The sequence below is a fragment of the Vitis riparia genome, chromosome 7, assembly GCF_004353265.1.
Source record: "Vitis riparia cultivar Riparia Gloire de Montpellier isolate 1030 chromosome 7, EGFV_Vit.rip_1.0, whole genome shotgun sequence".
NCBI lineage: Eukaryota > Viridiplantae > Streptophyta > Magnoliopsida > Vitales > Vitaceae > Vitis > Vitis riparia.
In genome coordinates this window covers 29974061-29985739 of record NC_048437.1, presented here as the reverse complement: position 1 = coordinate 29985739, position 11679 = coordinate 29974061, and the positions used below count along the sequence as shown (strand labels likewise).

At 34.6% G+C, this 11679-nt stretch overlaps 1 protein-coding gene across 1 annotated transcript; it reads left to right on the top strand.

Annotated features, from left to right (window-relative positions):
• Positions 1-6078: 6078 nt before the first annotated feature.
• Positions 6079-11066, top strand: LOC117917563 (DNA-directed RNA polymerase III subunit RPC8-like). Its single transcript, XM_034833878.1, has 8 exons — positions 6079-6164; positions 6254-6370; positions 6468-6563; positions 6725-6812; positions 9677-9761; positions 9947-10010; positions 10108-10197; positions 10781-11066. The coding sequence occupies exons 2-8, from the start codon at positions 6260-6262 to the stop codon at positions 10823-10825; spliced, it is 579 nt and encodes a 192-aa protein (XP_034689769.1). The 5' UTR covers positions 6079-6164; positions 6254-6259; the 3' UTR covers positions 10826-11066.
• Positions 11067-11679: the final 613 nt, after the last annotated feature.

Sequence of the window (11679 nt, the reverse complement as noted above, 5' to 3'; positions counted from 1 at the left end):
CTTCTCCCCTCTCAGATCCATCTGCCATCAAGGCTTGTTGCAACTTATTTGAATCCTTTGACTGCAAGTCCAAGTAATAGAGTTTTCCCCGTTTAATACCACAACCAATCGTCTGTCTTGTTTGGATGTCCTTAATCACACAAAATTCAGGCCAAAAAATGACAATACAAGATAAGGCTGTAGTGATTTGAGAAACTGACAAAGATTGTAATCTAAAGATGGAACAACTAAAACAGAATCCAAATTCAAAGTATCAGTAAGAGTTAAGGATCCTTCCCCAATAACTGGGGTTGTGTTACCATTGGCTGTGGAAACAATTTTTTGTGAGGAAGGTCTAAGGGCGAAACCTGTCTAGAATCAAAAGTCATATGATCTGTAGCACCAGAATCAATTATCCATGTACTATTAATAACAGGTGTAAAAGTATTTAAAAACTTACCACCATGATCAGTAGCGACTACCAATGCAGAGGCTTTCTCAGCAACATTAGCCTCTGTTTTTATTTCGGCAACAATTGCAGTCGAGGTTTTCTTGGAATCCTTCTTCCGTTGATCACGATTATTATAATTAATAACAAAGTGTTGATAGCCTAAACATGATCTAAAGGTCCATGGTTCAAACCATCGGTTCCTTATTGTTTTCCTGGTCATACCAAGAGTCGTTGCTTTGAAATTATGGGATATCCAGACTAGTGGGACCAGTCTTATTGCAGTGAGTGCATTTGAAGGTTGACTTATCAATATTAGGGCTTGTCTTAGGATGGTTGATCGCTGTCGGACTACCATAGCGACAAAATATCCAGGATTTCAGTTCCATGGTTCTGATACCATCTTCAAATTGATAAATTGTAGTTTTTTCATTCATACTTTCATTCGTTCATGTACAGAGTATATATAGAGGGTAATCACCATTATAAGAATGGGAAAGAATGATACAAGGAAAGAATGATATAAGGAAATAATAACTAATATCCTAATATCTCAATATTCCTAATATCTTAATATTCCTAATATCTCAATATTCCTAATATCTCAATATTCATAATATCTCAACTTTCCTAATATCTAAACATTCCTAATATCTCAACACTAAATGATATAAGGAAATAATGATATAAGGAAAGCATTTCTAATATCTCAACACTGCCTCCCTTTTTACTTGGTTTACAATTTTCAAATCAAATTAAGTGGCTCTTAACCGTTTCTCATAACAGCCCCTGCCGCCATAGCTTTCTTTTCTTGCACCTTCTTCCATGAACCGCCGGTCCCAGTTAACCTTTTTTTTCTTGATTTTCACGCACAGTGGGTCACCCCAGCCGCAATCAAAGCCACTTCAGAGGATCAGAGGGCTTGCTTGGTCGCGGATTTTAAAAGTGGGTTTTGGGTGAGAATTTGAAATGTGGTCGGTATTGTATGTCATGTTATATTTCCCATTTTTTTTATATATATTTATATAATTATTCTATTAAATAATTTTAAAAGCCAAGTGAAATGAATTAATAAATATGTTTTTATATGTTTTTATTTTTAAAAACAAAAACGGTTATCAATGACAATTCTCAAACATGGTTTAACGTTTGTTTTTAAAAGTAATTTACTTTTAAATTTTAACTTTTTCTTTTTTGTTTTTTTTTTAATTTATTACTTAATTTTAAAAATTTTTATTGAATAGAAAAATTAAAATATTTATTTTTTAAAATATTAAGAAAATGTTTATATATATATATATATATATATATATAATACTTTATAAAAATAAAATATTAAAAAAATAAATAATTTAATATTTAATATTATTAAAAATTATTTAATTTTAAGTTTTATTTAAAATCATAACCTTATGCATTTGATCTCACACCAATGGAAGTTTTTGAAAAAAGTTTTTTTTTTTTAAGAAAAATAAATAATAAGAATACAGTGGGTTACAAAATAATCATCCAAAATTTTATTTTATTTTATTTTATATACAACAAAACAAATACTAGGAGATGCGATTTTAAGTTAAATTAAAAAAATTGTAAAATCGACAAGGTTGTTTACTTTTTTCAACTTCACACTAAACCCAACATTAACAAATGTAATTTTATTGACAATATTGATTTTTTAAAAACTTATAAAAAAATTCACACTAAAACCAAGATCTTATTTTATGTACTGAAACCAACATTGCCAACATTAATTGTTTCGTTCATAAAATTTCATACTAAAATCAACATTTTCAACTATAGTTTTATGATGAAGATTAGAAGGAAAAAATAGTCCCAAAAACATACAATCCACCCTATTCATGGAATATTATTTTATAAAATTATTAAGGCTATGTTTGGTTCCCGGAAAGTACAAAGGAAAGAAAAAAAATGTTAAGAAAAATGATTTTCTCATGTTTGATTGTCCTATGAAAAATATCAAAGAAAATCAAATATAATTAAAACTAATTAAAAACTTATGTATTTTTAAATTATTTAATCTTTATATTGATGAGTTAAAATAAATAAAATGAGTTTGAAGTAACAAAAAAAATAATTTATCAACTTTTAGTTTTTTTTTTTTATTTTCCTTCACTTTTTCTTTCCTTCTACTTTCCTTTGTATTTTCTTTTCCTCACATTTTCCCTCAAATTTTCCGGGAACCAAACATAGCCTACATTTTCCAAAAGCTCTACGAATGTCTTGTTATAACTACTTTAAACATCTTATCATGTTATATCACATTGAAAAGTTACCATGAATTCTCTTCTTTGAACATCATCTCAGTCTTGGTCCCAAATTGGTAATATTCTTCCACTCTCTGTCCGCATAGATTTTTGTGAATTCATGTTATTCCTCTCTTTCTATTGTCACTCCTAATGATCACAAAGAATCTATTCATTTTTCTACTGTTTCTTCTTCTACTTTTTCTTCCATGTGGAGCACGACTCTTTTTTTCATACAAATACTAAGGATCGACTCTCTTGGGCGGCTACATGGTGAACAGTTAGATCAGTTGCAGCCAATATTTAGATCCAACTCTACCCAAAGCTGCCAGACATTCCTCGTTATAGGACGCTTACGCAGCCAAATCTAGTTTATACCCAAAGCTCCCAAACATTCCCCACTTGTCCCACTGTTACAGATTTGCAGTGCATTTGTCTATAAAACCCAAACACCCCCTCCCCATCCATCACTCATGATTTTACACTCATATTACAACATGGAGTTGTTCAACAAAGTCATCAGTTGGGTCTGGGTCTCCTTCTCAATCTCTGTCTGGTTCATTCTCACCACAGCTCTTGTGGGAGGTGCTAGGGTTGATAGCAGTCTTAAGTACGATGCTTTAATGGCTAAAGGTCCAGTCCCTCCTTCTGCTGCTTCTTCCTGTACCCATATAGGTGGCGGCAATGGAGGTGACAACCGCCCATGCCCCCCATCCACTCGTCAGGACGCTGTTTTAATGGCAAAAGCCCCAGTCCCTCCTTCTGCCTCTTCTTCCTGTACCATATAGGTGGCGGCAAGGGAGGTGACCACCGGCCATGCCCCCCATCCACTTGTCAGGACGCTGTTTTAATGGTAAAAGCTCCAGTCCCTCCTTCTGCTGCTTCTTCCTGTACTCATATAGGTGGTGGCAATGGAGGTGACCATCGTCCATGCCCCCCATCTACTCATCAGGACGCTGTTTTGATGGCTAAAGCTCCAGTCCCTCCTTCTGCTGCTTCTTCCTGTACTCATATAGGTGGTGGCAAGGGAGGTGACCATCGCCCATGCCCTCCACCCACTCCTGAGGACGCTGTTCTAATGGGAAAAGGTCCACTCCCTCCTTCTGCTGCTTCTTTCTGTGCCCATATAGGTGGCGGCAATGGAGGTGGCCATCGCCCATGCCCTCCACTCGTCAGGACGCTGTTTTAATGGCTAAAGCTCCGGTCCCTCCGTCTGCTGCTTCTTCCTGTACCCATATAGGGGGCGGCAATGGAGGTGACCATCATCGTCCATGGCCTCCATCCACTCATCAATGATGCCGATAGGCTTCTTCAGTTCTTCTGATAATGATGATACTATGGCCTTTTTGAGCTTTCAAATATAACGTTATTTTAATTTTATGTAAATCATACAATAAGATCGCGGACTGTTTCTATTTTTATTTGTATTTTTTGTGGGTCTCTTGATCAGATTTTTTCTTCTTTATCTGCCATGATTTTTTTTCCTTCGCACGTCGAACGTGGAAGAAGTTGGCGCGCGTGATTTAACGCGCGGTGGAAGCACGTGGTATTAGAAAATTGTGCATGTGTATAAATATCTGTTTGGCTGTAATAAACGGTACCGATACTGTGATCCGTTGGTGCTTTTTTTCTTGCGAAGTGAAGATTAAAGAAGAGGTAGAGATGAGCCCTGGCTTCCTCCGGAGCTCTGACTTCTAAGATGGTGAGTGTTTCTTTCCTGTCAAAAATTTTTTCTTCGAAAAAATTTGTGCAGAAACGGTGGATCGATCAAGAAAATGGTGATGCTGACATCGAATTGGAGGTGGCCTCCGTCTTTCCCCTCTCTCTCAACATGTACAAATTTTCCTTCAGTTTCTTTCCTCCGTTAATCTCTGGTTTTGAATGATTTTCAACTTCAGATTTTACCGACGTTGAGATCGGTGTTTCTAGATCTGCAATTTTGCGTAACTTGGGCCCCTTTTTTTCAACAATTTGTGCAAAATGGTGGAATGAGACAGCGAAGTGGCAAAAGCCTACCTTCGATCGATTTGAAGGTGAGCGGGCAAAATATTTTGCTGCTGTTTAGATCTGCAATTTCGCTATCACTTCTCCCAAAAGCTTCTGCTGAAATGGTGAGAAATCGAGAAATGCTGTTGCTGGCCGGGTCACCCGATCTCTCGGGAAATTAATGGCTCTAAACTAAAAAAGTCAGGAAGAATATATATATATATATATATATATATATATATGAAAGTTAAGTCTCTTGCAAAGGAGTTCTTTAAAGGCATGTTTGGAGGAACACCAGGGTGCTCAACTTAAATGATTAGAGTGGAATCTAATCTAAAATTTTGGAGCTGATCAGCTTAATCCAAATTTCATATCTAATGTACACATTTTTAAATTGCTACTTCGATGACATATTAATCAGAATTTTGATAACATAATGCAAACATGTGATATAAATAAAATTAATTAAAAACTTATATATTTTTAAAATTTTTAAGTAGTTAGAATAAGGGAAATGAGTTTAAAATAATATTTAAAAATAATTTATTGATTTTTTTTATTTTCTTCCCATAATTTTTTTTCTATTTTCTTTTCTTTCTTTTTTTCAAATTTAAGAATCTATTGGGAGGAAAAATAAAAGAGAGAATAAAAATAAAAAGGAGCGGAGAAAAATAAAAAATATAAATATACATTTATATTATATTTGGTTAATGAAAGCACAAGAATATAAAAATAAATATTAAAAAATATAAATTTTCTAATATATCATGAAAAATAAAAAAGGAAAGTTAAATATATTTAAAATTAGTTAAAAATAATAATATATTTTTAAAATATTTAATGAAAGAGAAAAACTAAGTGAAATAGTATAAAAATGCATGCAAAAATAATTAATTATTTTAAAATATATTTTTATTTTCCTATATTTGGTCCTACTATTTTCAATAACAATCTTAAAATTAAGAAAATGATTTTACATTTTTCTTTACAGTCATTTAACTTTTTTTTCTTTTTATATGTAAAGATTAAATAATTTTTAAAATAAACCAAACATATCCCTAATCATTTTGATCAAGATTATATTAAATATTTAAATTGATTCATTAAACACATACGTTAATATTTTATATTGCTTCCTGTTACTATCATCCTAATGATAATAGTCCTGATTTTATCTTCAAGTAATTTATATTCTTAGAAAGTTATTATTCAAGACGATGGTGTTGAGAGAAAAAATAAAAACAAATATTTGTTCTTTTAATAACATAATAATTTATTTTATTTAAAATAAAAATTAATTAGGAAATTTGATATCAATTTTTTTTAGAACAATAAAATAAAATAAATTTAACTTGTAAAATCCTTTAATTAAAATTGATTTTTATTTTTCACAGTATTGAAATAGTTTTCCTTTTTTCGAACTGAGCTGTCCCTTTTTCTCTCCAACCCTCGTTCGTTTCAGTCTCCCCTCTCGCTGTCGACGAATCGTGAACACCTTCTTACTTTAATTTGTTCAATTTCCTGTGATAATCTGCATCTGCAACTGATTTTGAGTTCGAAATTTTTTGTTTTCTAGGTTTAGATGTTCTACCTTAGCTTAATTGAGCACACACTGCGTTTGCCGCCTCATCTTCTGGACCTTCCTCTCAATGAAGCCATCAAAGGAGAGCTTGAAAGTCTCTTCTTAGATAAGGTCTGGAGATCGAACATTGTCTTTGCGTTTTCATTTCGTTATTGTGATTTCTGAGCATTTAAGGGACTGACAAAAATGTGTTGTGATGAAATTGAAGGTTATTGCGAATTTGGGGCTGTGTATATCAGTTTATGATATCAGATCCATTGATGGTGGTTTCGTCTTTCCTGGGGATGGTGCTTCAACCTATACGGTATATTTCATAATTTATCTATCTGGGATTGTGGCATTGCCTCCTTATTCCGCTGTTTTCAAAATGAATTGAAAAGGACGATAGGCTTAATCGATTTTGATGGAGTGTCGAACTCTACCTAAGTTTCTGCTCATATAATAATTGAAAATCATGGTAGGCAGGTGGAGTTCAGACTGGTTATGTTCCGTCCATTTGTCGGGGAGATTATCACTGCAAAACTTAAAGAATCCGATGCCAATGGCTTACGATGTATGTCTTAATGCCTCTTACTTGACTACGAATTAATCAAAATATTTTTGCATCTGTTATTTTATTTCTTTCTTCCATAAATTTGGGGACTAGTGTTATCATTTTCATCACACGCATCTGCAATGTATGTATCTGTGTACATCGTCTGACTCGTTGGGTGCTGCCGATTTTTGTTTCCTCTTTGGTGGGTCTGAGGTTAAACATGACCTTTTGGCTGCTCCATGTGATGATAACATATTAAAACTGGTGCTCAAGCACCATTCAAATGAGTTTATCAGTTGTGGTTTTTGCGGAACTGCCCAATGCTCTCTTTAAACTTTTTTCACGCATATGATGCTAGCTGTCTTCATTGCAGTTCTTCAAACAGAACTCAATACCTTTGGTTGAAAATATCCTTGATTCAGGGACCATCAACTTCCTTACCAAATATCCAGATTAGAGATTTGTTGGATTATGTAAACTACATACTCATTGAACGAGGCACACCCTCCAAATTCTTGAGAATTCCTGCTCTTGAAGGAAAATTCTCTTTCATGTCCTAGATTATGACTAACCGGTGGCAACCATGAGGCCATGTAATTTGTTATTTTTATGGCTGATTAGGGAAATTCCTTTCTTCTTCCAGAGAATTAGAGGCAACTTGAGTCAAAATCAGGCCATGCTATTAGCTATTTTTATGGCCAGTTCTGGAAATCCCTTTCATCTACCAGAGAATTGAAGCAACTTGAGTCAAAATTAAGCAAATCAATAAAGCTTCAATTACTTGGGTTCAACTTGGAGGTTTGCTTGTGAAAAGGATAACCTTTGGAAACAAGTGATTTCTACGAAATATGGGCAAGAGGAATATGGCTAGAGGTCTAAGAAGGCTAATGGGGCGGCTGGAGTAGGGGTCTGGAAGGAGATTATGAAAGAATCTGAATGGTGCTGGGAGAATTTGGCTTTTCTAGTTGGGAAGGGTTCCAAAATCAAATTTTGGAAAGATAGTTGGTGCACTGACACTCCATTGTCCCAATGCTTCAACCACCTTTTTGTCCTTGCCATGCATAGAGACGCCACGATTGAGGAGATGTGGGACCAAGATTCGGGCCAAGGAGATTGGAATCTTGTTTTTGTGAGGGATTTCAATGACTGGGAGATGGATATGGTTGGTGATTTGCTCCATACTTTGAGGGGTCATAGGCCTTCCCTGGAGGATGACTCAGTTAAATGGAAGCAAGGAAGAAATGGTCTTTTCAGGGTTAAAGAAGCTTACAGGCTGTTGGACAAGCCTAATGACACAGTGTTTCCCGCAAAGAGAATATGGGTGGATAGGGTGCCAACTAAAGTCTGCTTTTTTGCTTAGGAGGCTACGTGGGAGAAGGTGCTCACTCTGGATAGACTCTAGATAAGAGGGGTGCAACTCCCAAATTGTTGTTTTTTGTGTGGTTGTGAAGAAGAGAATGTAAATCATATTCTTTTACACTGTATAGTGACTAGAGCCCTTTGGGATATTGGGTTGATAAATATTAAGTGGGTCCTCCCAGAAACTGTAAAGGAGACTTTAATCTCCTGGAGGGGTTCATTTGTAGGGAAGAAAAGGAAAAAGATTTGGAAATTCATTCCGTTGTATATTTTTTGGACGGTTTGGAAGGAGAGGAATAGGTTAGCCTTTAGGGGGGGTGCGTTGAATATTCAGAGATTAAAGAATTTTTTTGTCTGTAACTTATGGAATTGGGCCAAAGTGTATTTAGGTGAGGAGTCTTTCTCCCTTATAGGTTTCTTGGAGTGGATAGCTTCCACTTGAGGGGAGGTAGTTCTTTTTGGTCCTTTTTCTCTTTTTGAGGCTGTAGCCGTCTTGTATACTCTCTGTATGCTTTGTGGCGTTTAACCTTTTCTAATGCATATCTTGTTTACTTATCAAATTTATAAAAAATGAAAAATAAATAAAAAAATAAAAAAATTATTGAAATCCATTTTTAACGCTCTACTGTGTCTAGAGCCATATTACTTATGGAATCTCGGGTTATTCTCCTTTCTCACTACTTTCTTTGCCTTGCCCTTGTCCTTATAGGGCCTTCAATTATATCATATTAGTTCACACAAGATGAAAACAAGAAAGGCTTTGGGAGTTAATGGTATTTTAGTTGCAGCATTACAGTATTTGGATGACAATGACTTGTACCAGTTGGTGGTACTCTTACCAGACCTGGGAAATGGTGTTGAATCCTGTGGGCCCTGTATCTTCGTATAAGTCATTGTCTAGCTCTGTTGTAGAAGTTGGCATGCTTGGTTCTCAAAGACAGGTTGCAAAATCAGAGCTAGAGATTGAAGATTGTTTAAAATCACTTTCATGAATTATAGTTCTGAAGTTATTTCCAAATCACTTGTTGTCAAGGAATGGGTTGTTCATTTTTTTTTCCCAAAATATTCTTTTCACAACTTGATAATTGTTGCTCCTTAACGTGGCTTATGAGTTAAGAAGTCAGCTTCTGAAGCATTAGGCTTAATACCTAGGGTTATTAGTTTGTGACCTTAGCTAGATACTTAGCCTAGTCCTTTCTAGTCGGTTATTATTTTTATTGGCTTTGGTGCTATACTTTTTTGATTTGGTCAAGGTTGTGTTGCTCTTCAAATACCAAATGCAACTTAGTTGTCCCCTGTGTCAGTGAGTTGGCTCTCAAAGACGTAGAGTGGATATTCGGAATTTTGTTAGTTTAAAATAAACCTTGTTTTAAGGCATCCTTTGGTTTCTTATCTGTGAAAAGAGCTGCTATCCTGCTAGGCTGCTACTGAATTGCACATTGTGAATTCTATTTCATGTCATCATCATGAATAACACCTATTTAATGGCTCCATACTGCTGATATTGAATCTGCGATGGACAGTATCTCTTGGATTCTTTGATGACATCTACATTCCCGTCCATCTTATGCCAAATCCATGCCATTGTGAGCCCAACCCAGAAAAGAAGTAAGCTTTCTCACCCCACATTGACTTGTTTAGTAGAATTAAATTTAGATTGATCAGTGGTTCGCCTTCAATTTTTACTTTCTTTGCTTTTTTTTTTTTTTCTTGTAGTTTTTTCATTCATTTCATTGCTACTCTTTACATCTGTATGCATAATGTTCTACTTTTATCCTTTTATGGAATCACAGGAGTCAAGTCATATGGATATGGGATTATCAAGAACAAAAATTTCCTATAGATGGGATAGATGAGGTTTTAGTTGCCGTATTATTATCCTCTGGACAGTTCTATACTTAACACTAAAACTCGTAGCTGTGGTTTGCCTCTAACTTTTGGTGTTCTGCTGCAGATAAGGTTTCAAGTTCAGAGTGTGAGTTATCCTCCAATTCCAGTTGAGCAACCAAAAGAATCAAAGCCATTTGCCCCTATGGTGATTATGGTAAGTTCATCCTTTGAACTTCTTCTTTTCAAGGTATTTCATCTCTAGAAGTAGGGTCACCTCAAGCTTTCTTTCCTTTGGAAGCTGTGGTATAATTTTAAGGGCCAACGCAGAGAGATATTGCTACTCCTATAGAATTTTTTTTCACTTGTCAGAATTTCTTGGTGCCATCTGATGGAGTGTGCCCAAAACTAGTTATGTTATATTGTTTTATGGTTCTTCTTTTAGTTCGCTACCACTTGGCAGAATTCACATGAGAACAATGAAATAATATTGCCATCATAAGGTCTAGCAAAATAAAGTAAATTGAAGATCTCCTTGAATTATGTAGAGTAAGCTCCCAGACATTTATATTTTCTAGACAAATAACCTCTTATTTCTTGAATTTTTCTAGTTATATACTACTTCATGGTTTGTAATTAAGATGAAGCTCCCAAACATATATATATTCCTTTAATCCCAAGGAAAGATGAATATAAAGCTATATATTTTTTTTTTAATTGAAGATATCCTTCCTTTTGGATCAATTGGAATCATTGGATCTCTCAAGGAGTTACTCATAACTGTGTTTGCCATTTTGCAGGGATCACTTGATTATGATGGTTTAGGTCCTGTTTCATGGTGGTGATCTGTTAAAACTTAAAAAGGAAGCAGCAGCAGGAACAGTATATGAAATCATATCTCTAGCTTGATTTAATTTTCAGATCATAGGAGATAAAATAGAAACAGTTTCTCATTTTGGTTGAAAGAAAAAATGCTATTGATCTAGCTCTTTTTTATGTCAATTCGGTAGGTAAACAGCCTTGGAACTTGGGACACATTCATAATTATCTCACTTTTGGTGGATTTTTTGTCCCTTAATAGGGCCAGATCTGATCTGAACCCGAATTCAGTAAGGCAAGCAAAAAGAAAAAACAGACAGTTTTGGCTGAGAAATCTCAGCCCAATTTAAGGTTGAGATGGTCTTGGGGTTGAGGTTTCACTGATCAAAACTCAATCCCAAGCCCCGCCAAACACGTACCATTTCATACTATATATTATACATTGAACACACATAATATGTGTGAAACACAATCATGTGTTTGCAAAACAATTGTGAAGAGATAATTTGATATAAATATATTGTCTAGATTGTGATAGAAATTGTGAGAAAGATAATAGAAAAAAAAAAGAGACAATTTTATTTTATTAATTTATTAAAATTTTATTTTTTACGCGATATTGAAAGACTTTACTGATAATATATATATATATATATATGAGGTTTATTCCGTCATTAATTTCAGGATCCTGTGGGATTAATTGAGGTGTGCATAAGCTGGCCCAGACATACCAAAATTTTATCCCATTTTTTGTGATATTTTACTAAAATTTCACAAAGGGCTCACGTTGCTGGCCCTAAACCTCCTAAGTATCAAGGAATAATTTGTGAGGTTTACATTTAACAAAGAACACGTTATTTGATTAATAAAGAGAGAAATA